The sequence below is a fragment of the Rhinoderma darwinii genome, chromosome 1 (genome assembly GCF_050947455.1).
Source record: "Rhinoderma darwinii isolate aRhiDar2 chromosome 1, aRhiDar2.hap1, whole genome shotgun sequence".
Taxonomy (NCBI): Eukaryota; Metazoa; Chordata; class Amphibia; order Anura; family Rhinodermatidae; genus Rhinoderma; species Rhinoderma darwinii.
In genome coordinates this window covers 8,161,143-8,186,992 of record NC_134687.1, presented here as the reverse complement: position 1 = coordinate 8,186,992, position 25,850 = coordinate 8,161,143, and the positions used below count along the sequence as shown (strand labels likewise).

Genomic DNA, 25,850 nt, shown 5'->3' with positions numbered 1-25,850 from the left:
CAGCAGATGAGGTGTGTATTATGAGGTTCTGCAACGGCTGAGGTGTGTAGTATGTGGTTCTGCAGCAGCTGAGGTGTGTATTATGAGGTTCTGCAGCAGCCGAGGTGTGTATTATGAGGTGCTGCAGCAGCTGAAGTGTGTATTATAAGGTTCTGCAGCAGCTGAGGTGTGTATTATAAGGTTCTGCAGCAGCTGAGGTGTGTATTATGAGGTTCTGCAGCAGCTGAGGTGTGTAGTATGTGGTTCTGCAGCAGCTAAGGTGTGTAGTATGTGGTTCTGCAGCAGCTGAGGTGTGTATTATGAGGTTCTGCAGCAGCTGAGTTGTGTATTATGAGGTTCTGCAGCAGCTGAGTTGTGTATTATGAGGTTCTGCAGCAGATGAGGTGTGTATTATGAGGTTCTGCAGCAGCTGAGTTGTGTATTATGAGGTTCTGCAATGGCTGAGGTGTGTAGTATGTGGTACTGCAGCAGCTGAGGTGTGTATTATGAGGTTCTGCAGCAGCTGAGTTGTGTATTATGAGGTTCTGCAGCAGCTGAGGTGTGTATTATGAGGTTCTGCAGCAGATGAGGTGTGTATTATGTGGTTCTGCAGCAGCTGAGGTGTGTAGTATGTGGTTCTGCAGCAGCTGAGGTGTGTAGTATGTGGTTCTGCAGCAGCTGAGTTGTGTATTATGAGGTTCTGCAGCAGCTGAGTTGTGTATTATGAGGTTCTGCAGCAGATGAGGTGTGTATTATGAGGTTCTGCAGAAGATGAGGTGTGTATTATGAGGTTCTGCAATGGCTGAGTTGTGTAGTATGTGGTACTGCAGCAGCTGAGGTGTGTATTATGTGGTTCTGCAGCAGCTGAGGTGTGTATTATGAGGTTCTGCAGCAGCTGAGTTGTGTATTATGAGGTTCTGCAGCAGATGAGGTGTGTATTATGAGGTTCTGCAGAAGATGAGGTGTATATTATGAGGTTCTGCACCAGCTGAGGTGTGTATTATGAGGTTCTGCAGCAGCTGAGGTGTGTAGTATGTGGTTCTGCAGCAGCTAAGGTGTGTAGTATGTGGTTCTGCAGCAGCTGAGGTGTGTATTATGAGGTTCTGCAGCAGCTGAGTTATGTATTATGAGGTTCTGCAGCAGATGAGGTGTGTATTATGAGGTTCTGCAGAAGATGAGGTGTGTATTATGAGGTTCTGCAATGGCTGAGTTGTGTAGTATGTGGTACTGCAGCAGCTGAGGTGTGTATTATGAGGTTCTGCAGCAGATGAGGTGTGTATTATGTGGTTCTGCAGCAGCTGAGGTGTGTAGTATGTGGGTCTGCAGCAGCTGAGGTGTGTAGTATGTGGTTCTGCAGCAGCTGAGGTGTGTATTATGAGGTTCTGCAGCAGCTGAGTTGTGTATTATGAGGTTCTGCAGCAGATGAGGTGTGTATTATGAGGTTCTGCAACGGCTGAGGTGTGTAGTATGTGGTTCTGCAGCAGCTGAGGTGTGTATTATGAGGTTCTGCAGCAGCCGAGGTGTGTATTATGAGGTGCTGCAGCAGCTGAAGTGTGTATTATAAGGTTCTGCAGCAGCTGAGGTGTGTATTATAAGGTTCTGCAGCAGCTGAGGTGTGTATTATGAGGTTCTGCAGCAGCTGAGGTGTGTAGTATGTGGTTCTGCAGCAGCTAAGGTGTGTAGTATGTGGTTCTGCAGCAGCTGAGGTGTGTATTATGAGGTTCTGCAGCAGCTGAGTTGTGTATTATGAGGTTCTGCAGCAGCTGAGTTGTGTATTATGAGGTTCTGCAGCAGATGAGGTGTGTATTATGAGGTTCTGCAGCAGCTGAGTTGTGTATTATGAGGTTCTGCAATGGCTGAGGTGTGTAGTATGTGGTACTGCAGCAGCTGAGGTGTGTATTATGAGGTTCTGCAGCAGCGGAGTTGTGTATTATGAGGTTCTGCAGCAGCTGAGGTGTGTATTATGAGGTTCTGCAGCAGATGAGGTGTGTATTATGTGGTTCTGCAGCAGCTGAGGTGTGTAGTATGTGGTTCTGCAGCAGCTGAGGTGTGTAGTATGTGGTTCTGCAGCAGCTGAGGTGTGTATTATGAGGTTCTGCAGCAGCTGAGTTGTGTATTATGAGGTTCTGCAGCAGCTGAGGTGTGTATTATGAAGTGCTGAAGCAGCTGAGGTGAGTATTATGAGGTTCTGCAGCAGTTGAGGTGTGTATTATGAGGTATTTCAGCAGATGAGGTATGTATTATGAGGTTCTGCAGCAGCTGAGGTGTGTTATGAGGTTCTGCAGCAGCTGAGTGGTGTATTATGAGGTTCTGCAGCAAATGAGTTGTATTATGAGGTTCTGCAGCAGATGAGGTGTGTATTATGAGGTTCTGCAACGGCTGAGGTGTGTAGTATGTGGTTCTGCAGCAGCTGAGGTGTGTATTATGAGGTGCTGCAGCAGCTGAGGTGAGTATTATGAGGTTCTGCAGCAGCCGAGGTGTGTATTATGAGGTGCTGCAGCAGCTGAAGTGTGTATTATAAGGTTCTGCAGCAGCTGAGGTGTGTATTATAAGGTACTGCAGCAGCTGAGGTGTGTATTATGAGGTTCTGCAGCAGCTGAGGTGTGTAGTATGTGGTTCTGCAGCAGCTAAGGTGTGTAGTATGTGGTTCTGCAGCAGCTGAGGTGTGTATTATGAGGTTCTGCAGCAGCTGAGTTGTGTATTATGAGGTTCTGCAGCAGATGAGGTGTGTATTATGAGGTTCTGCAGCAGATGAGGTGTGTATTATGAGGTTCTGCAATGGCTGAGGTGTGTAGTATGTGGTACTGCAGCAGCTGAGGTGTGTATTATGAGGTTCTGCAGCAGCTGAGTTGTGTATTATGAGGTTCTGCAGCAGCTGAGGTGTGTGTTATGAGGTTCTGCAGCAGATGAGGTGTGTATTATGTGGTTCTGCAGCAGCTGAGGTGTGTAGTATGTGGTTCTGCAGCAGCTGAGGTGTGTAGTATGTGGTTCTGCAGCAGCTGAGGTGTGTATTATGAGGTTCTGCAGCAGCTGAGTTGTGTATTATGAGGTTCTGCAGCAGATGAGTTGTATTATGAGGTTCTGCAGCAGATGAGGTGTGTATTATGAGGTTCTGCAACGGCTGAGGTGTGTAGTATGTGGTTCTGCAGCAGCTGAGGTGTGTATTATGAGGTGCTGCAGCAGCTGAGGTGAGTATTATGAGATTCTGCAGCAGCTGAGGTGTGTATTATGAGGTATTTCAGCAGATGAGGTGTGTATTATGAGGTTCTGCAGCAGCTGAGGTGTGTATTATGAGGTTCTGCAGCAGCTGAGGTGTGTATTATGAGGTTCTGCAGCAGCTGAGGTGTGTATTATGAGGTTCTGCAGCAGCTGAGGTGTGTATTATGAGGTTCTGCAGCTGCTGAGATGTATATTATAAGGTGTTGCAGCAGATGAGGTGTGTATTATGGGGTTCTGCAGCAGATGCGGTGTGTATTATGATGTTCTGCAGCAGCTGGGGTGTGTATTATGAGGTTCTGCAGCAGATGAGGTGTGTATTATGAGGTTCTGCAGCAGCTGAGGTGTGTATTATGAGGTTCTGCAGCAGCTGAGGTGTGTATTATGTGATTCTGCAGCAGCTGAGGTGTGTAGTATGTGGTTCTGCAGCAGCTGAGGTGTGTAGTATGTGGTTCTGCAGCAGCTGAAGTGTGTATTATAAGGTTCTGCAGCAGCTGAGGTGTGTATTATAAGGTTCTGCAGCAGCTGAGGTGTGTATTATGAGGTTCTGCAGCAGCTGAGGTGTGTAGTATGTGGTTCTGCAGCAGCTGAGGTGTGTAGTATGTGGTTCTGCAGCAGCTAAGGTGTGTAGTATGTGGTTCTGCAGCAGCTGAGGTGTGTATTATGAGGTTCTGCAGCAGATGAGTTGTGTATTATGAGGTTCTGCAGCAGATGAGGTGTGTATTATGAGGTTCTGCAGCAGATGAGGTGTGTATTATGAGGTTCTGCAATGGCTGAGGTGTGTAGTATGTGGTACTGCAGCAGCTGAGGTGTGTATTATGAGGTTCTGCAGCAGCTGAGTTGGGTATTATGAGGTTCTGCAGCAGCTGAGGTGTGTATTATGAGGTTCTGCAGCAGATGAGGTGTGTATTATGTGGTTCTGCAGCAGCTGAGGTGTGTAGTATGTGGTTCTGCAGCAGCTGAGGTGTGTAGTATGTGGTTCTGCAGCAGCTGAGGTGTGTATTATGAGGTTCTGCTGCAGCTGAGTTGTGTATTATGAGGTTCTGCAGCAGATGAGTTGTATTATGAGGTTCTGCAGCAGATGAGGTGTGTATTATGCGGTTCTGCAACGGCTGAGGTGTGTAGTATGTGGTTCTGCAGCAGCTGAGGTGTGTATTATGAGGTGCTGCAGCAGCTGAGGTGAGTATTATGAGGTTCTGCAGCAGCTGAGGTGTGTATTATGAGGTATTTCAGCAGATGAGGTATGTATTATGAGGTTCTGCAGCAGCTGAGGTGTGTGTTATGAGGTTCTGCAGCAGCTGAGTGGTGTATTATGAGGTTCTGCAACGTCTGAGGTTTGTAGTATGTGGTTCTGCAGCAGCTGAGGTGTGTATTATGAGGTGCTGCAGCAGATGTGGTATGTATTATGAGGTTCTGCAGCAGCTGAGGTGTGTATTATGAGGTTCTGCAGCAGCTGAGGCGTGTATTATGAGGTTCTGCAGCAGCTGAGATTTATATTATAAGGTGTTGCAGCAGATGAGGTGTGTATTATGGGGTTCTGCAGCAGATGCGGTGTGTATTATGATGTTCTGCAGCAGCTGGGGTGTATATTATGAGGTTCTGCAGCAGATGAGGTGTGTATTATGAGGTTCTGCAGCAGCTGAGGTGTGTATTATGAGGTTCTGCAGCAGCTGAGGTGTGTATTATGAGGTTCTGCAGCAGATGAGGTGTGTATTATGAGGTTCTGCAGCAGATGAGGTGTGTATTATGATGTTCTGCAGCAGCTGGGGTGTGTATTATGAGGTTCTGCAGCAGCTGAGGTGTGTATTATGAGGTTCTGCAGCAGATGAGGTGTGTATTATGAGGTTCTGCAGCAGATGAGGTGTGTATTATGAGGTTCTGCAATGGCTGAGGTGTGTAGTATGTGGTACTGCAGCAGCTGAGGTGTGTATTATGAGGTTCTGCAGCAGCTGAGTTGTGTATTATGAGGTTCTGCAGCAGCTGAGGTGTGCATTATGAGGTTCTGCAGCAGATGAGGTGTGTATTATATGGTTCTGCAGCAGCTGAGGTGTGTAGTATGTGGTTCTGCAGCAGCTGAGGTGTGTAGTATGTGGTTCTGCAGCAGCTGAGGTGTGTATTATGAGGTTCTGCAGCAGCTGAGTTGTGTATTATGAGGTTCTGCAGCAGATGAGGTGTGTATTATGAGGTTCTGCAACGGCTGAGGTGTGTATTATGAGGTGCTGCAGCAGTTGAGGTGTGTATTATGAGGTGCTGCAGCAGCTGAGGTGAGTATTATGAGGTTCTGCAGCAGCTGAGGTGTGTATTATGAGGTATTTCAGCAGATGAGGTATGTATTATGAGGTTCTTCAGCAGCTGAGGTGTGTGTTATGAGGTTCTGCAGCAGCTGAGTGGTGTATTATGAGGTTCTGCAGCAAATGAGTTGTATTATGAGTTGCTGCAGCAGATGAGGTGTATATTATGAGGTTCTGCAGCAGATGAGGTGTGTATTATGAGGTTCTGCAACGGCTGAGGTGTGTAGTATGTGGTTCTGCAGCAGCTGAGGTGTGTATTATGAGGTGCTGCAGCAGCTGATGTGAGTATTATGAGGTTATGCAGCAGCTGCGGTGTGTATTATGAGGTATTGCAGCAGATGTGGTATGTATTATGAGGTTCTGCAGCAGCTTAGGTGTGTGTTATGAGGTTCTGCAGCAGCTGAGGTGTGTATTATAAGGATCTGCAGCAGCTGAGGTGTGTATTATGAGTTGCTGTAGCAGATGAGGTGTGTATTATGAGGTTCTGCAGCAGCTGAGGTGTGTATTATGAGGTTCTGCAGCAGCTGAGGTGTGTATTATGAGGTTCTGCAGCAGCTGAGGTGTGTATTATGAGGTTCTGCAGCAGCTGAGGTGTGTATTATGAGGTTCTGCAGCAGCTGAGATGTATATTATAAGGTGTTGCAGCAGATTAGGTGTGTATTATGGGGTTCTGCAGCAGATGCGGTGTGTATTATGATGTTCTGCAGCAGCTGGGGTGTGTATTATGAGGTTCTGCAGCAGATGAGGTGTGTATTATGAGGTTCTGCAGCAGCTGAGGTGTGTAGTATGTGGTTCTGCAGCAGCTGAGGTGTGTAGTATGTGGTTCTGCAGCAGCTGAGGTGTGTATTATGAGGTTCTGCAGCAGCTGAGTTGTGTATTATGAGGTTCTGCAGCAGATGAGGTGTGTATTATGAGGTTCTGCAACGGCTGAGGTGTGTAGTATGTGGTTCTGCAGCAGCTGAGGTGTGTATTATGAGGTGCTGCAGCAGCTGAGGTGAGTATTATGAGGTTCTGCAGCAGCTGAGGTGTGTATTATGAGGTATTTCAGCAGATGAGGTATGTAGTATGAGGTTCTGCAGCAGCTGAGTTGTGTATTATGAGGTTCTGCAGCAGATGAGTTGTATTATGAGGTTCTGCAGCAGATGAGGTGTGTATTATGAGGTTCTGCAACGGCTGAGGTGTGTAGTATGTGGTTCTGCAGCAGCTGAGGTGTGTATTATGAGGTGCTGCAGCAGCTGAGGTGAGTATTATGAGGTTCTGCAGCAGCTGAGGTGTGTATTATGAGGTATTGCAGCAGATGAGGTATGTATTATGAGGTTCTGCAGCAGCTGAGGTGTGTGTTATGAGGTTCTGCAGCAGCTGAGGTGTGTATTATGAGGATCTGCAGCAGATGAGGTGTGTATTATGAGGTGCTGTAGCAGATGAGGTGTGTATTATGAGGTTCTGCAGCAGCTGAGGTGTGTATTATGAGGTTCTGCAGCAGCTGAGGTGTGTATTATGAGGTTCTGCAGCAGATGAGGTGTGTATTATGAGGTTCTGCAGCAGATGAGGTGTGTATTATGAGGTTCTGCAATGGCTGAGGTGTGTAGTATGTGGTTCTGCAGCAGCTGAGGTGTGTATTATGAGGTGCTGCAGCAGCTGAGGTGAGTATTATGAGGTTCTGCAGCAGCTGAGGTGTGTATTATGAGGTATTGCAGCAGATGAGGTATGTATTATGAGGTTCTGCAGCAGCTGAGGTGTGTGTTATGAGGTTCTGCAGCAGCTGAGGTGTGTATTATAAGGATCTGCAGCAGATGAGGTGTGTATTATGAGGCGCTGTAGCAGATGAGGTGTGTATTATGAGGTTCTGCAGCAGCTGAGGTGTGTATTATGGGGTTCTGCAGCAGATGCGGTGTGTATTATGATGTTCTGCAGCAGCTGGGGTGTGTATTATGAGGTTCTGCAGCAGATGAGGTGTGTATTATGAGGTTCTGCAGCAGCTGAGGAGTGTATTATGAGGTTCTGCAGCAGCTGAGGTGTGTATTATGAGGTTCTGCAGCAGCTGAGGTGTGTATTATGAGGTTCTGCAGCAGATGAGGTGTGTATTATGATGTTCTGCAGCAGCTGGGGTGTGTATTATGAGGTTCTGCAGCAGATGGGGTGTGTATTATGAGGTTCTGCAGCAGCTGAGGTGTGTATTATGAGGTTCTGCAGCAGCTGAGGTGTGTATTATGAGGTTCTGCAGCAGCTGAGGTGTGTATTATGAGGTTCTGCAGCAGCTGAGGTGTGTATTATGAGGTTCTGCAGCAGATGAGGTGTGTATTATCTGGTTCAGCAGCAGCTGAGGTGTGTAGTATGTGGTTCTGCAGCAGCTGAGGTGTGTACTATGTGGTTCTGCAGCAGCTGAGGTGTGTATTATGAGGTTCTGCAGCAGCTGAGTTGTGTATTATGAGGTTCTGCAGCAGCTGAGTTGTGTATTATGTGGTTCTGCAGCAGCTGAGGTGTGTATTATGAGGTTCTGCAGCAGCCGAGGTGTGTATTATGAGGTGCTGCAGCAGCTGAAGTGTGTATTATAAGGTTCTGCAGCAGCTGAGGTGTGTATTATGAGGTTCTGCAGCAGCTCAGGTGTGTAGTATGTGGTTCTGCAGCAGCTAAGGTGTGTAGTATGTGGTTCTGCAGCAGCAGAGGTGTGTATGAGGTGCTGCAGCAGCTGAGTTGTGTATTATGAGGTTCTGCAGCAGATGAGGTTTGTATTATGAGGTTCTGCAGCAGATGAGGTGTGTATTATGAGGTTCTGCAATGGCTGAGGTGTGTAGTATGTGGTACAGCAGCAGCTGAGGTATGTATTATGAGGTTCTGCAGCAGATGAGGTGTGTATTATGTGGTTCTGCAGCAGCTGAGGTGTGTAGTATGTGGTTCTGCAGCAGCTGAGGTGTGTAGTATGTGGTTCTGCAGCAGCTGAGGTGTGTATTATGAGGTTCTGCAGCAGCTGAGTTGTGTATTATGAGGTTCTGCAGCAGATGAGTTGTATTATGAGGTTCTGCAGCAGATGAGGTGTGTATTATGAGGTTCTGCAACGGCTGAGGTGTGTAGTATGTGGTTCTGCAGCAGCTGAGTTGTGTATTATGAGGTTCTGCAGCAGATGAGGTGTGTATTATGAGGTTCTGCAGCAGATGAGGTGTGTATTATGAGGTTCTGCAATGGCTGAGGTGTGTAGTATGTGGTACTGCAGCAGCTGAGGTATGTATTATGAGGTTCTGCAGCAGATGAGGTGTGTATTATGTGGTTCTGCAGCAGCTGAGGTGTGTAGTATGTGGTTCTGCAGCAGCTGAGGTGTGTAGTATGTGGTTCTGCAGCAGCTGAGGTGTGTATTATGAGGTTCTGCAGCAGCTGAGTTGTGTATTATGAGGTTCTGCAGCAGATGAGTTGTATTATGAGGTTCTGCAGCAGCTGAGGTGTGTGTTATGAGGTTCTGCAGCAGCTGAGTTGTGTATTATGAGGTTCTGCAGCAGATGAGTTGTATTATGAGGATCTGCAAAGGCTGAGGTGTGTAGTATGTGGTTCTGCAGCAGCTGAGGTGTGTATTATGAGGTGCTGCAGCAGCTGAGGTGAGTATTATGAGGTTCTGCAGCAGCTGAGGTGTGTATTATGAGGTATTTCAGCAGATGAGGTATGTAGTATGAGGTTCTGCAGCAGCTGAGGTGTGTGTTATGAGGTTCTGCAGCAGCTGAGTTGTGTATTATGAGGTTCTGCAGCAGATGAGTTGTATTATGAGGTTCTGCAGCAGATGAGGTGTGTATTATGAGGTTCTGCAACGGCTGAGGTGTGTAGTATGTGGTTCTGCAGCAGCTGAGGTGAGTATTATGAGGTGCTGCAGCAGCTGAGGTGAGTATTATGAGGTTCTGCAGCAGCTGAGGTGTGTATTATGAGGTATTGCAGCAGATGAGGTATGTATTATGAGGTTCTGCAGCAGCTGAGGTGTGTGTTATGAGGTTCTGCAGCAGCGGAGGTGTGTATTATGAGGATCTGCAGCAGATGAGGTGTGTATTATGAGGTTCTGCAGCAGCTGAGGTGTGTATTATGAGGTTCTGCAGCAGCTGAGGTGTGTATTATGAGGTTCTGCAGCAGCTGAGGTGTGTATTATGAGGTTCTGCAGCAGCTGAGTTGTGTATTATGAGGTTCTGCAGCAGCTGAGGTGTATTATGAGGTTCTGCAGCAGCTGAGGTGTATATTATAAGGTGTTGCAGCAGATGAGGTGTGTATTATGGGGTTCTGCAGCAGATGAGGTGTGTATTATGATGTTCTGCAGCAGATGAGGTGTGTATTATGAGGTTCTGCAGCAGCTGAGGTGTGTATTATGAGGTTCTGCAGCAGCTGAGGTGTGTATTATGAGGTTCTGCAGCAGCTGAGGTGTGTATTATGAGGTTCTGCAGCAGCTGAGGTGTATATTATAAGGTGTTGCAGCAGATGAGGTGTGTATTATTGGGTTCTGCAGCAGATGAGGTGTGTATTATGAGGTTCTGCAGCAGCTGAGGTGTGTATTATGGGGTTCTGCAGCAGCTGAGGTGTGTATTATAAGGTGTTGCAGCAGATGAGGTGTGTATTATGAGGTTCTGCAGCAGCTGAGGTGTGTATTATAAGGTTCTGCAGCAGCTGAGTTGTGTATTATGAGGTTCTGCAGCAGATGAGTTGTATTATGAGGTTCTGCAGCAGATGAGGTGTGTATTATGAGGTTCTGCAACGGCTGAGGTGTGTATTATGAGGTGCTGCAGCAGCTGAGGTGAGTATTATGAGGTTCTGCAGCAGCTGAGGTGTGTATTATGAGGTTCTGCAGCAGCTGAGGTGTGTATTATGAGGTTCTGCAGCAGCTGAGGTGTATATTATAAGGTGTTGCAGCAGATGAGGTGTGTATTATGGGGTTCTGCAGCAGACGAGGTGTGTATTATGAGGTTCTGCAGCAGCTGAGGTGTGTATTATGGGGTTCTGCAGCAGCTGAGGTGTGTATTATAAGGTGTTGCAGCAGATGAGGTGTGTATTATGAGGTTCTGCAGCAGCTGAGGTGTGTATTATGAGGTATTGCAGCAGATGAGGTATGTATTATGAGGTTCTGCAGCAGCTGAGGTGTGTGTTATGAGGTTCTGCAGCAGCTGAGGTGTGTATTATGAGGATCTGCAGCAGATGAGGTGTGTATTATGAGGTGCTGTAGCAGATGAGGTGTGTATTATCAGGTTCTGCAGCAGCTGAGGTGTGTATTATGAGGTTCTGCAGCAGCTGAGGTGTGTATTATGAGGTTCTGCAGCAGCTGAGGTGTGTATTATGAGGTTCTGCAGCAGCTGAGGTGTGTATTATAAGGTTCTGCAGCAGATGAGGTGTGTATTATGAGGTTCTGCAGCAGATGAGGTGTGTATTATGAGGTTCTGCAATGGCTGAGGTGTGTAGTATGTGGTACTGCAGCAGCTGAGGTGTGTATTATGAGGTTCTGCAGCAGCTGAGTTGTGTATTATGAGGTTCTGCAGCAGCTGAGGTGTGTATTATGAGGTTCTGCAGCAGATGAGGTGTGTATTATGAGGTTCTGCAATGGCTGAGGTGTGTAGTATGTGGTACTGCAGCAGCTGAGGTGTGTATTATGAGGTTCTGCAGCAGATGAGGTGTGTATTATGTGGTTCTGCAGCAGCTGAGTTGTGTAGTATGTGGTACTGCAGCAGCTGAGGTATGTATTATGAGGTTTTGCAGCAGATGAGGTGTGTATTATGTGGTTCTGCAGCAGCTGAGGTGTGTAGTATGTGGTTCTGCAGCAGCTGAGGTGTGTAGTATGTGGTTCTGCAGCAGCTGAGGTGTGTATTATGAGGTTCTGCAGCAGCTGAGTTGTGTATTATGAGGTTCTGCAGCAGATGAGTTGTATTATGAGGTTCTGCAGCAGATGAGGTGTGTATTATGAGGTTCTGCAACGGCTGAGGTGTGTAGTATGTGGTTCTGCAGCAGCTGAGGTGTGTATTATGAGGTGCTGCAGCAGATGAGGTGTGTATTATGAGGTTCTGCAATGGATGAGGTGTGTATTATGAGGTTCTGCAATGGCTGAGGTGTGTAGTATGTGGTACTGCAGCAGCTGAGGTATGTATTATGAGGTTCTGCAGCAGATGAGGTGTGTATTATGTGGTTCTGCAGCAGCTGAGGTGTGTAGTATGTGGTTCTGCAGCAGCTGAGGTGTGTAGTATGTGGTTCTGCAGCAGCTGAGGTGTGTATTATGAGGTTCTGCAGCAGATGAGTTGTATTATGAGGTTCTGCAGCAGATGAGGTGTGTATTATGAGGATCTGCAAAGGCTGAGGTGTGTAGTATGTGGTTCTGCAGCAGCTGAGGTGTGTATTATGAGGTGCTGCAGCAGCTGAGGTGAGTATTATGAGGTTCTGCAGCAGCTGAGGTGTGTATTATGAGGTATTTCAGCAGATGAGGTATGTAGTATGAGGTTCTGCAGCAGCTGAGGTGTGTGTTATGAGGTTTTGCAGCAGCTGAGTTGTGTATTATGAGGTTCTGCAGCAGATGAGTTGTATTATGAGGTTCTGCAGCAGATGAGGTGTGTATTATGAGGTTCTGCAACGGCTGAGGTGTGTAGTATGTGGTTCTGCAGCAGCTGAGGTGAGTATTATGAGGTGCTGCAGCAGCTGAGGTGAGTATTATGAGGTTCTGCAGCAGCTGAGGTGTGTATTATGAGGTATTGCAGCAGATGAGGTATGTATTATGAGGTTCTGCAGCAGCTGAGGTGTGTGTTATGAGGTTCTGCAGCAGCGGAGGTGTGTATTATGAGGATCTGCAGCAGATGAGGTGTGTATTATGAGGTTCTGCAGCAGCTGAGTTGTGTATTATGAGGTTCTGCAGCAGCTGAGGTGTGTATTATGAGGTTCTGCAGCAGCTGAGGTGTGTATTATGAGGTTCTGCAGCAGCTGAGTTGTGTATTATGAGGTTCTGCAGCAGCTGAGGTGTGTATTATGAGGTTCTGCAGCAGCTGAGGTGTATATTATAAGGTGTTGCAGCAGATGAGGTGTGTATTATGGGGTTCTGCAGCAGATGAGGTGTGTATTATGATGTTCTGCAGCAGCTGGGGTGTGTATTATGAGGTTCTGCAGCAGATGAGGTGTGTATTATGAGGTTCTGCAGCAGCTGAGGTGTGTATTATGAGGTTCTGCAGCAGCTGAGGTGTGTATTATGAGGTTCTGCAGCAGCTGAGGTGTGTATTATGAGGTTCTGCAGCAGCTGAGGTGTGTATTATGAGGTTCTGCAGCAGCTGAGGTGTATATTATAAGGTGTTGCAGCAGATGAGGTGTGTATTATGGGGTTCTGCAGCAGATGAGGTGTGTATTATGAGGTTCTGCAGCAGCTGAGGTGTGTATTATGGGGTTCTGCAGCAGCTGAGGTGTGTATTATAAGGTGTTGCAGCAGATGAGGTGTGTATTATGAGGTTCTGCAGCAGCTGAGGTGTGTATTATGAGGTTCTGCAGCAGCTGAGTTGTGTATTATGAGGTTCTGCAGCAGATGAGTTGTATTATGAGGTTCTGCAGCAGATGAGGTGTGTATTATGAGGTTCTGCAACGGCTGAGGTGTGTATTATGAGGTGCTGCAGCAGCTGAGGTGAGTATTATGAGGTTCTGCAGCAGCTGAGGTGTGCATTATGAGGTTTTGCAGCAGCTGAGGTGTGTATTATGAGGTTCTGCAGCAGCTGACGTGTATATTATAAGGTGTTGCAGCAGATGAGGTGTGTATTATGGGGTTCTGCAGCAGATGAGGTGTGTATTATGAGGTTCTGCAGCAGCTGATGTGTGTATTATGGGGTTCTGCAGCAGCTGAGGTGTGTATTATAAGGTGTTGCAGCAGATGAGGTGTGTATTATGGGGTTCTGCAGCAGCTGAGGTGTGTATTATAAGGTGTTGAAGCAGATGAGGTGTGTATTATGAGGTTCTGCAGCAGCTGAGGTGTGTATTATGAGGTTCTGCAGCAGCTGAGGTGTATATTATAAGGTGTTGCAGCAGATGAGGTGTGTATTATGGGGTTCTGCAGCAGATGAGGTGTGTATTATGAGGTTCTGCAGCAGATGAGGTGTGTATTATGGGGTTCTGCAGCAGATGAGGTGTGTATTATGAGGTTCTGCAGCAGCTGAGGTGTATATTATAAGGTGTTGCAGCAGATGAAGTGTGTATTATGGGGTTCTGCAGCAGATGAGGTGTGTATTATGAGGTTCTGCAGCAGCTGAGGTGTGTATTATGGGGTTCTGCAGCAGCTGAAGTGTGTATTGTGAGGTGCTGCAATGACTGGGGTGTGTATTATGGAGTTCTGCAGCGACTGGAGTGTATTATGAGGTGCTGCAGCCGCAAGGATGTGTATGATGCGGATCTGAAATATCTCTGGTGTGTATTATGAGGTTCTGCAACATCTGAGGTGTATAAAATATGCTGCAGCTGCTGGTTTACGATGAGGTTCTGCATCAGCTGGGTTACAGTTATCTGTAATACACACTGTAGCAAAGGAATAGGAGGTTGTCACAGCCCCACCCCTTTTACTAGTACTCTTGAACTGTCATAGTATGAAAACTTGAATACTCACTGTCAGGAAGACGGGCTCATCGAAGAGCTCAGCAGGAGACTCGAAGATGTTGAAGAAAAACGTCTAAAATGAAAAGCGACAACTTTACTACATGTGATTGATGACTACACCCCGCACAGCGCTGCAGCCCACAGCTATCACCTCATCAAAGAACGGACTGTTGCCTTTACGTATCCGCGTTCTTTTAGTCTGTCCGGCCACCGTCACCTTTACCACAGGTTTGATGTTAATGCCGAGTAACTGCCGCCCCTGAATCACCCGAACTCGAATCTACAGAGAAATACATATAAGAAATATTACAAATCAATCTCCCATACTGAGTTACATCCTGTATTATACTCCAGAGCTGCACTCACTATTCTGCTGTCGGAGTCACTGTGTACATACATTACATTACTTATCCTGTACTGATCCTGAGTTACATCCTGTATTATACTGCAGAGCTGCACTCCCTATTCTGCTGGTGGAGTCACTGTGTACATACATTACATTACTTATCCTGTACTGATCCTGAGTTACATCCTGTATTATACTCCAGAGCTGCACTCACTATTCTGCTGTCGGAGTCACTGTGTACATACATTACATTACTTATCCTGTACTGATCCTGAGTTATATCCTGCATTATACTCCAGAGCTGCACTCACTATTCTGCTGGTGGGGTCACTGTGTACATACATTACATTACTTATCCTGTACTGATCCGGAGTTACATCCTGTATTATACTCCAAAGCTGCACTCACTATTCTGCTGTCGGAGTCACTGTGTACATACATTACATTACATTACTTTTCCTGTACTGATCCTGAGTTACATCCTGTATTATACTCCAGAGCTGCACTCACGATTCTGCTGGTGGAGTCACTGTGTACATACATTACATTACTTATCCTGTACTGATCCTGAGTTACATCCTGTATTATACTCCAGAGCTGCACTCACAATTCAACTGGTGGAGTCACTGTGTACATACATTACATTACTTATCCTGTATTGATCCTGAGTTACATCCTGTATTATACTCCAGAGCTGCACTCACTATTCTGCTGGTGGAGTCACTGTGTACATACATTACATTACTTATCCTGTATTGATCCTGAGTTCCATCCTGTATTATACTCCAGAGCTGCACTCACTATTCTGCTGTCGGAGTCACTGTGTACATACATTACATTACATTACTTTTCCTGTACTGATCCTGAGTTACATCCTGTATTATACTCCAGAGCAGCACTCACTATTCTGCTGGTGGAGTCACTGTGTACATACATTACATTACTTATCCTGTACTGATCCTGAGTTACATCCTGTATTATACTCCAGAGCTGCACTCACAATTCAACTGGTGGAGTCACTGTGTACATACATTACATTACTTATCCTGTACAGATCCTGAGTTACATCCTGTATTATTCTCCAGAGCTGCACTCACTATTCTGCTGGTGGAATCACTGTGTACATACATGACATTACTTATCCTGTACTGATCCTGAGTTACATCCTGTATTATACGCCAGAGCTGCACTCACTATTCTGCTGGTGGAATCACTGTGTACATACATTACATTACTTATCCTGTACTGATCCGGAGTTACAGCCTGTATTATACTCCAGAGCTGCACTCACTATTCTGCTGGTGGAGTCACTGTGTACATGCATTACATTACTTATCCTGTACTGATCCTGAGTTATATCCTGTATTATACGCCAGAGCTGCACTCACTATTCTGCTGGTGGAATCACTGTGTACATACATTACATTACTTATCCTGTACTGATCCGGAGTTACATCCTGTATTATACTCCAGAGCTGCACTCACTATTCTGCTGGTGGAGTCACTGTGTACATACATTACAGGTCTTATCCTGTACTGATCCTGAGTTACATCCTGTATTATACTCCAGAGCTGCACTCACTATTCTGCTGGTGGAGTCACTGTGTACATACATTACATTACTTATCCTGTACTGATCCTGAGTTACATCCTGTATTATACTCCAGAGCTGCATTCACAATCCTACAGACTTCAGGGCTGAAAACCTCTAGACTTACCTGCTTGTTCAGTGCCTGCACGAAACTCGTTCTGGTGATTTGCATTGTGGAAAGTATCATCTTTTCACCAGGAACTGTACAGTAATCTGATGTACAGGGATGTGTGACTGTCCACATGCTTGTTGACTGTTTCCGTTCACAGCCAGCAGATTTTATTATTACTATTACTATTATTATTATCATCTAGGGTACCTCATAGTCTACATATGGTGATAAGTTGTGTCCCCTGTGTATGGCTGGATGACAACAGCTATCATGTAACCGGCATAGTCCTAGTTGCTGACGGTCACCGCTCTGTGACTATAATGATAATAGCAGCTGTATTATAATATATGGGAACGCTGCCACAGTACGAGGAAGTAATAGAGAGAAATTCTCATTATACTCCCGACACAAAGGAAATAAGAAATTAAGGGACAACAATTACTTCTTTCACCTGGACCGAGAAATGCATCCATGACGAAAATATTATATTATTATTATTATGTACGGATAGTACAGTCAGCTGATACTCAATACCCAATTAGAAGCCTATGTCTGATATTCAAGTGAATAGGGTTGAGCTGCAATACCAGACACAGCCTATGCAAAAAAAGTGGCGCTGTTTCTGGAAGATTTTTTTTTATTTAATACAAGGCTAGCTAAGACAGCTTATTAGGTTCGATAGGATAGGGGATGTTGAATTTTGAAATTGGCCCCCTGTTCTTGGCCCCATGTCAGTAACTTTGCCTGATTTATGACCCGGCTTATTTGCAGGACACGTAATGCTCTGAATGTCCCGTCGTCGATTTGTCACTTACTTGGAAGTCCTGAGGTTTATTTGACAGCTGTTTTTTCGGCACACTCCTCCTTCTCCTGACACCCTGCACAGGGACGACAGCTGCGTTTCTTTGGGGAAGACTGGGCTGCTCCGATCCCCGCATAAGGGATGTTGTTTCCCCCTCATCTCCACTGCCTGTCTGGTCTTCTGTGTCCTCCTCTATGGTTGTATCTATAAAGAATAAATGACTGAATTCTGCTACAAACACAAAGAAATCGACACTAATACCACAGCAACCAGACAGGTGTAATTACTATATGTCACCACTGGTGGGCACTGCAGATAAATTGTAGGTCAGCTCACCCAAAAACATTTCCATCAAAAAGTAAATCGCCCTGTCAGACACGCCACAGCTACGCCCCTGAGCTCGGGTCATTATCACATGACTACCTTATACTCATTAATATATAAATATGCAAATGATACGAATAACATGTGGTTACTTAATATCAGGTCCAACCCATCATTATAAGGGAGCAATGAAGTATTCACATGATCACATAGATAACGAGCGCATACATACAGTACCGGGGTATATTCTCATATACACTGTATACAAGTTATCTCTTAAAGAGAGACTACAGCAGAAACATGACATCACTGCTACCACCCTCTAACCACGCCCCCATTATAACAGTGTCCTATTCCTTCCATATACCTCCCAATATTACAATCCCCAGTTGTAGAACATTTTAAGCCTCAACGAATCCGGCCTAAAGAACCTAATAAAGACTTTCTTTATGGCACATTTGCCCCTTTAAGGCCTGTTTAAACAAACATTCCACCAAAAAACTGAGTGGCTGGGAGGTATGCCCCCATGCTACCTCTTCCTGGCATTCTTAGAAGATAATGACTCTGGTAACTACATGTCTCAAGATGCCATCCCTAGACATCATAGAGGAAGGTGGCGTCAGATCATGTCTATTAGAACCTATAGATCATTTTGAATGTGTTCAGGATGCTGGAAAATCACAGAAGCAGTTCTAATGCCCAGGAGAGGCTGCAGGCTGTGCTCTGTACAGCAGCACGCAGCATGTCACAGGCAGTGTAAAAACTCGAGCCCAATTCAGGAAAAGGGAATAGGTGATTCGTTCTTAACAGCCTTACATCATCTACAGGATGCAGCCTGGGGGAGATTGAGTGACCGCAGCAGAATACACCAGTCTAAGGAGATTTGCAGTTGTCACCCAGTGCACTCTCTGGATATTTACTATGCAACGGCAGTGACATCAGACATCAGGATTCCAGCTGAAAATTCATATTCCCTCATTAACCGGACACCAAAGTATATCACAGATCATGCACGGTGCGGACATACCAAACTGCAGCTGACTAACAGTGTCCACATCACTGAGAGATGGTGTGGGCTCCTTCACTGCCGGAACAGCTGATGGTGGAGGAAACAAAGGTGCTGCCCCCGGTGGTGGAAAGTATGAAATCTGCAAGGTTAATGTGGCCTGAAAAATATGAAATAAGACGTGTTATTATACAGAATCTCACTCAAGTTAGCAACTCATATCAAGCGTGTTACTCAGCAGGGGGCGACAGTGAGCACAAGAGAAAGCTTCTCCCGGGATATGAAATCTGTGTTCCTTCCTAAGACATGATGGGAGAGACAATCAGAGGGGCAGTAACTTAACCCCCAGTTGTCTAATAAAACATTCTGCAACTTTCTAATATACTCTGTTTCAAAACATCACTACCTCTGCTTTCTATCAGTGAATGGAAACTATTTTGGTTTACTTCCAAAGGCTGAAAACCATGTAATAACCTAATACTTGTCACAGCTGAGGGAAGCAATCCTCTGTGAGCTAAATACATACAAAAAATAGATGTGCCATGTACAATGCTGGTGTCTCCTCACAGGGTGCAATTGTTACCTCTCCAGCCCCTATAGCTACACTCCTGGATACAATGTATCAACCTCGAGTCCAGAAAATGATCGACTGGATACAATTTTAACAAACTCTCAGCTGTGAGACGTATCAGGTCAGGACGCGTTTTCAGCCTCTAGATGTAAACAAGAAGATTACACACGTAACACACCCACAATATGAAGAGGTCTAGCCCTCGTTGCGTGCCGCAGCGCACGTTGGGGATGATGCTGCCCCTGTGGCTCATCATATTGTGGGTGTGTTACGTGTGTAATCCTCTGACGTGCCGCTATGTAGATTGCTGTGATGTTTTTCTCTACACATGTATTACTATTATGGGTATTATGTCTATCTGGCTCTCTAACTTTGCTTATCTCGGTCACATGACCCCGGGAGATCGTCTGTTTCTGTTTTTGGGACTCATTTTTAATCTTTGGTTTATGGTTTTATTGTGTTCTCTAATGAAGATGAAATGTTTTACCGATTCCTATGTTTTGTTTTTTTTGCATGAATGTTTTTATTGCTTATATTGTTGAGCCCACAACCAGTAGATGGTGAGAGGATCTATGCAGCATCATACTATGCAAAGTCTGAAGTATTCTGTATATTATTCTGTAGTTATTTAGTTGGAAATCACGGATATATAGTGTTGCACAGAGGCCCTCTGCTGTTGGTGTCCGCTCTTGTGTCGTTAGCCGTCTGTGATCGGACCTCTGGAATAAATAACTAGATTTTACTCTATTTGCTTTACACATTTTTTAGCTTTGAAGGATTTCTCCATAATTTCTGACTACACGACCTCTGACTACATGACTTCTGACTATGGGACCTCTACATGACCTCTGACTATATGATCTCTGACTACAAGATCTCTGACTACATGACCTCTGACTACATGATCTCTGACTACGTGACCTCTGACTATGTGACCTCTGACTATGTGACCTCTGACTACGTGACCTCTACATGATCTCTGACTACATGACCTCTGACTAAATTACCTCTGACTAAATGACCTCTGACTAAATGACCTCCGACTACATGATCTCTGACTACATTATTTCTGACCATATTCTCTGACTACATAATCTCTGTCTACTCCACCTCTGACTACATGACCTCTGACTACATAATCTCTGACTACATGATCTCTGACTACATGATCTCTGACTACATGATCTCTGACTACATGATCTCTGACTACATGACCTCTGACTACATGACCTCTGACTACATGATCTCTGACTACTTGATCTCTGATTACATGATCTCTGACTACGTGACCTCTACATGATCTCTGACTACATGACCTCTAACTACATGATCTCTAACTACATGACCTCTGACTAAATGACCTCCGACTACATGATCTCTGACTACATGACCTCTGACTAAATGACCTCTGACTAAATGACCTCCGACTACATGATCTCTGACTACATGACCTCTGACTACATTATTTCTGACCATATTCTCTGACTACATAATCTCTGTCTACTCCACCTCGGACTACATAATCTTTGAGTACATGACCTCTGACTACATAATCTCTGACTACATGACCTCTGACTACATAATCTCTGACTACATGATCTCTGACTACATGATCTCTGACTACATGACCTCTAACTACATGATCTCTAACTACATGACCTCTAACTACATGATCTCTAACTACATGACCTCTGACTAAATGACCTCCGACTACATGATCTCTGACTACATGACCTCTGACTAAATGACCTCTGACTAAATGACCTCCGACTACATGATCTCTGACTACATGACCTCTGACTACATTATTTCTGACCATATTCTCTGACTACATAATCTCTGTCTACTCCACCTCGGACTACATAATCTTTGAGTACATGACCTCTGACTACATAATCTCTGACTACATGACCTCTGACTACATAATCTCTGACTACATGATCTCTGACTACATGATCTCTGACTACATGATCTCTGACTACATGACCTCTAACTACATGATCTCTAACTACATGACCTCTAACTACATGACCTCTAACTACATGATCTCTAACTACATGACCTCTGACTAAATGACCTCCGACTACATGATCTCTGACTACATGACCTCTGACTAAATGACCTCTGACTAAATGACCTCCGACTACATGATCTCTGACTACATGACCTCTGACTACATTATTTCTGACCATAATCTCTGACTACATAATCTCTGTCTACTCCACCTCTGACTACATAATCTCTGAGTACATGACCTCTGACTACATAATCTCTGACTACATGACCTCTGACTATATGATCTCTGACTACATTATTTCTGACCATATTCTCTGACTACATGACCTCTGACTACATAATCTCTCACTACATGATCTCTGACTACATGATCTCTGACTACATGATCTCTGACTACATGATCTCTGACTACATGATCTCTGACTACATGACCTCTGACTACATGACCTCTGACTACGTGATCTTTGACTACATGATCTCTGACTACGTGATCTCTGACTACGTGATCTCTGACTACGTGACCTCTGACTACGTGACCTCTGACTACATGACCTCTGACTACATGATCTCTGACTACATGATCTCTGATTACTGCCACTCTTGTCTTTCATCTTCCAGTCAGGAGACAATATTTGAGTGAAGGCAGAAGTTTCTAACCTTATCAGGTGTTTATAGGTGTAAAACTTGTCCCCCTGAACTGAAGGCATTAGTGGCTGCAGCAGCTTCATAGATGTTACTGTGCAAGTCATGACCACGATCTCAGCCGCTTCTTTTTATCCATGGCAGCTTTATACTCCTTTATCTCTACTTTGGACCTATATATTCATTTGTTTTTGTACAAGACACCGGCCCTTCTACAGTTCCTCAGAGCAGCCCTTCAGTAAACTCACAGAATCAACAGATTGTCACTCCAGACATGACCCCTTCTGTTGTTACAGTGCATGTAAAATGAAAAGTGAAGCAACTTTTGTAATAGGTCTTGATTTAAAATATCCTACCGTTTTGTGTATACAGCTCCTATGCAGGCATTTACATCTCTATGGTAACAGACTACAAACAATCCCTGTGTAGTTTGATCTTGCAGTCATACTACCTTTATCTGTCCCCTACTTGCTGCTAACCTACCGAATGTATATTAGTAAGAAATAGGGGCAGATGGATGGCAATCAGAGATGGGTGAATTTCACGAAATTAGTTTCAGGTCCAATTCTATCAAACCGGCCGTCAGATTAGATTCTCTCTGAATAAATTCTTTGCGAATCGAAAGTTCCCCGATTGCCCTGAAAAGTGGCGTGTGACATTCTGAGCCCTTCTAGGACTGTATCCAACCCCTTTCAAGCTCTTTAACCCCAAGACAGCATTAGTAATGTCAAAATGGCAGCAACATATATGGCTGTGGGTAAACGGATGGTAGCCGGTGGTAAGGAAAAGATTTGTGAATGATGTGATGAAGATTGGTGATTCACAAATTAATGTAAGAATTGTATAGCTGCAACAGCACTCACTCACAGCAATGACTGCCTGTCTAACACTAACACGGACTCCCATATCTCTCTAAAATCTATCTCTCTATCAAATGATGGTAAATCTAACTATCTATTCTCTTCTCGTCACTATGAAACACACTCGCTGACACTAATCCACTATCTATGTGTATTCTGTATTTTACCATCTCTCACTCTCTGTCTGACGTCCTCTCTCTCCTCTCTCACTCTCTGTCTGACGTCCTCTCTCCCCTCTCTCACTCTCTGTCTGACGTCCTCTTTCCCCTCTCACTCTCTGTCTGACATCCTCTCTCCCCTTTCTCACTCTCTGTCTGACGTCCTCTCACCCCTCTCTCACTCTCTGTCTGACGTCCTCTCTCTCCTCTCTGCATCCCCACAAAACAACAGCATTTCCCGGTTGGGCTGTTTATAGCGGTCTAAGGTGTTTATAGGAGGTGTATACATAAAACGGTAGAACATTTTTAATCAAGACCTATTGTAAAGTTGTTTTCGTTTTTCATTTAAGATGCACTGAAGCAATAAAAAAAAAGTTGAGAAAAAGGACACATAGATTTTAATGTAAAAGGAATATAATATTAGACGCCTAATCATGATTTCGGAGGAGGGAGGATATCACTATTCCCTCTGTGAGACGGGGTGAGAAACTGTCCATGTGAATAAAGTGATCCCATCACAGCCAAGAGTGCAGTTTAGGGGCGGCAGGAAACCTCTCGCAGATAAAGTATAAACACAGCCACATCATCTAAATATACGCCGCAGCTTGTGTTCTCCTCCCGGCCCTCCAGATCAGCTAAATATAGAAGTTGGATCCATCGCAACACATTCATTCCTTCCTCCAGCCTCGTAATATGCTCTGTTTATAATGGACATGGTGTCTGCAGAGGTATAATTAGGGGGAAAGGGCTGATGGTGCATGTGCTGGCCGCCAGGGGGCAGCACCAACAAGCCCCTCTGTGTTGGGCAGCAATTAGAATCTTTGCCCCTGCGGCATATGTATAGCGACTCTAAGATGAAGCACAAGAGGAATTTAATGTATACAAGTGACACATGTCCGTACAATGGATGTTCTGACCAGGGCCTGATTTAGGGGGTGGCAAACTAGGTAATTGCCCTTACGTCTTCTGTTGTTACAGTACATCTGAAATGAAAATTGGAGCAACTTTTCAATAGGTCTTGATTACAAATCTCCCACCGTTTTGTGTATACAGCTTCTATGCAGACATCTACATCTCCATGGTAACAGACTACAAACAAACCCTGTGTAGTCTGACCTTGCAGTCATACTTCCTACTTCTGTTCCCTACTTGTTGCTAATCTACGAACGTATGTTGCCCACGAGGATCGGATGCCCTGGGGCAATCTAAGTTTACTTACGACCACCAGGGGATGTAAAATTAACTCTTTCATTGTTTTCGACCATCAGGGATTTTACAATTAACCCTTTGGGTATGTTCACAAACACTAATTACGGACGTAATTCGGGCGTTTTTGCCCCGAATTACGCCCGAAAAATGCGGCTTGAATGCGTTGACAAACATCTGCCCATTGAAAGCAATGGGCTGATGTCTGTCTGTTCACACGAGGCGTGTATTTACGTACCGCTGTCAAATGACGGCGCGTAAATAGACGCTCGCGTCAAAGAAGTGACCTGTCACTTCTTGGGGCGTAATTGGAGCCGTTATTCATTGACTCCAATGAAAAGCAGCGCCAATTACGTCCGTAATAGACGCGGCGTTCAAGCGCCTGCACATGCCGTTACGGCTGAAATGACGGGGCTGTTTTCTCCTGAAAACAGCCCCGTAATTTCGGCCGTTATGGACGCTGCCGTGTGAACATACCCTTTAACTACAGAGATTTTGGAATTATGAGAAAATTGGACTATAAATGGTGGAGGGGGCCCTACTTCGCTTGCTGACCTGAGCCTTATTTTCTATAAAATCGCCCTGGCTCTGGCGCAGTATCAAGCTCTGTTGACGATCATGATAATACAGCGCGCACAAAGGGGCACAATGCGTCTTTTAGGATAGGAACCAATGGCCCTGTTCACACAGATTTTTTTTTGTCACCGTTTTTGCCGCGGAAACCGCATCGGAAACCACGTCAAAAACCGTCTGAAATCGCCTCCCATTGATCTCAATGGGGGCGGAAGCGTTTAATTCCCGCGAGCCGAAAAAAAACCGCTCGCTGGAAAAAGAAGCGACATGCTCTTTCTTCGGGCATTTCAGTCTCTGACCTCCCATTGACATGGGAGGCAAAGAAAGCATTTTTCGTGGCGTCTTTTGCCCGCGGCGCTCAATGACCGCGCCCGAGAAACACGGCAAACGGCGTGCAGGCAGGTCAAAATCTGCCTGCAAAAACCTCTGTGTGAACAGGGCCTAAGTGTCCGAAATTCTTCCAGTGTAGAATAGTGCGTCTCGCGGGTAAGATGGTGGTCTCTAGCGTCAGGCGACTATTCCGGTCATTTATGTATCGGTTGTGCCATCCTGGGGATCAGGACTGACTTCAGGTTTATTGTTCCCACTGGATCAGTCATGAATCGCCGTCACTGCTGAATCATCAAATCCTTGTCCAGAAATGGAGACACAAGTCAGAGAGCGAAGAAAACCATCTGCCGCCCCTCCGACACTCTGCATCCAGGAGTCTCAACACGGTGATACAGGTCACGTTCTATACATTATATCCAGGAGTCGCATATATAACAGTTCCCTAAAATAGCGGGGGGGTTATTGGAAACGCTCCCTAAACTGTGAGGAGGTCTGATAATACAGTCAGGGGGGCAGGAAACATCACAATAGGGACATGTCTGATTTACTAAATACTTGATTTCTCCATGAAATAGCAATGCAGTAAGCATTTATTCTTAGAAATCTGTGTTTATGCAATTCCTCTGTTATTCCTCCTGGAAATGTATGAATAAGTTGACGACTGGGTGTTACCATTTCCTGTGTTTTATGGGTTGTTACTCACCCCAGTACTCATTTTCTTGCCATCCAGAAGAGGAGGGTTATATGTCGCTGTCAGGTTGGGGGAATTAAATAGATCTCGCAAGGGAACCCTCGTCTCGCCCAGCGATCTGCCATAAACAATACAAGTGAGAGGTTACTAACAACGATAAACATTCACTTTCATTTCTTTTAATATATATTTTAATCTTTATTTGATTTATCGACAAGGAGTTTAAAAAAATCTCTGTTTGCTGTCAGTGAATGAACTATTCATTGTCTATTTAGACACAGAAAATCTGTACAAGCCTAATATTTCTCCCAACTCACAGTTTGCTACCGGTCCGTGAGCTAAACAATCCGGACTCTAGACTAATACATTTTACCTGAACTGATACATTATAACAAACAATCAGCACCGAGAAATTAGTGCTGCTGATATGTTTAGCTCATAGAGGATGGTATAAACTGGATGCAACTGTAACAAACCTTAGCTGTGATTAGATTAGTTCAGGATGGTTTTCAGCCTTTGGATCTAAACAAAAATGTCCAATGTCCTCCAGCCAGGATGTGATGTCTATTCACAC

The 25,850-nt window shown here is 45.1% G+C and overlaps 1 protein-coding gene across 4 annotated transcripts in view; it reads right to left on the bottom strand.

The window, feature by feature from the left end:
* Nucleotides 1-25,850, bottom strand: part of DYSF (dysferlin) — a 317,692-nt gene that overhangs the window by 237,261 nt on the left and 54,581 nt on the right. For all 4 annotated transcript variants that reach the window (XM_075855618.1, XM_075855599.1, XM_075855606.1 and 1 more), the window contains exons 4-8: nucleotides 25,289-25,394; nucleotides 18,251-18,389; nucleotides 16,913-17,103; nucleotides 14,200-14,328; nucleotides 14,059-14,121 (exon numbers count right to left, since the gene is read on the bottom strand). In XM_075855618.1, coding sequence (XP_075711733.1) covers nucleotides 14,059-14,121; nucleotides 14,200-14,328; nucleotides 16,913-17,103; nucleotides 18,251-18,389; nucleotides 25,289-25,394 — 628 coding nt within the window. The remainder of the gene's footprint in view (nucleotides 1-14,058; nucleotides 14,122-14,199; nucleotides 14,329-16,912; nucleotides 17,104-18,250; nucleotides 18,390-25,288; nucleotides 25,395-25,850) is intronic.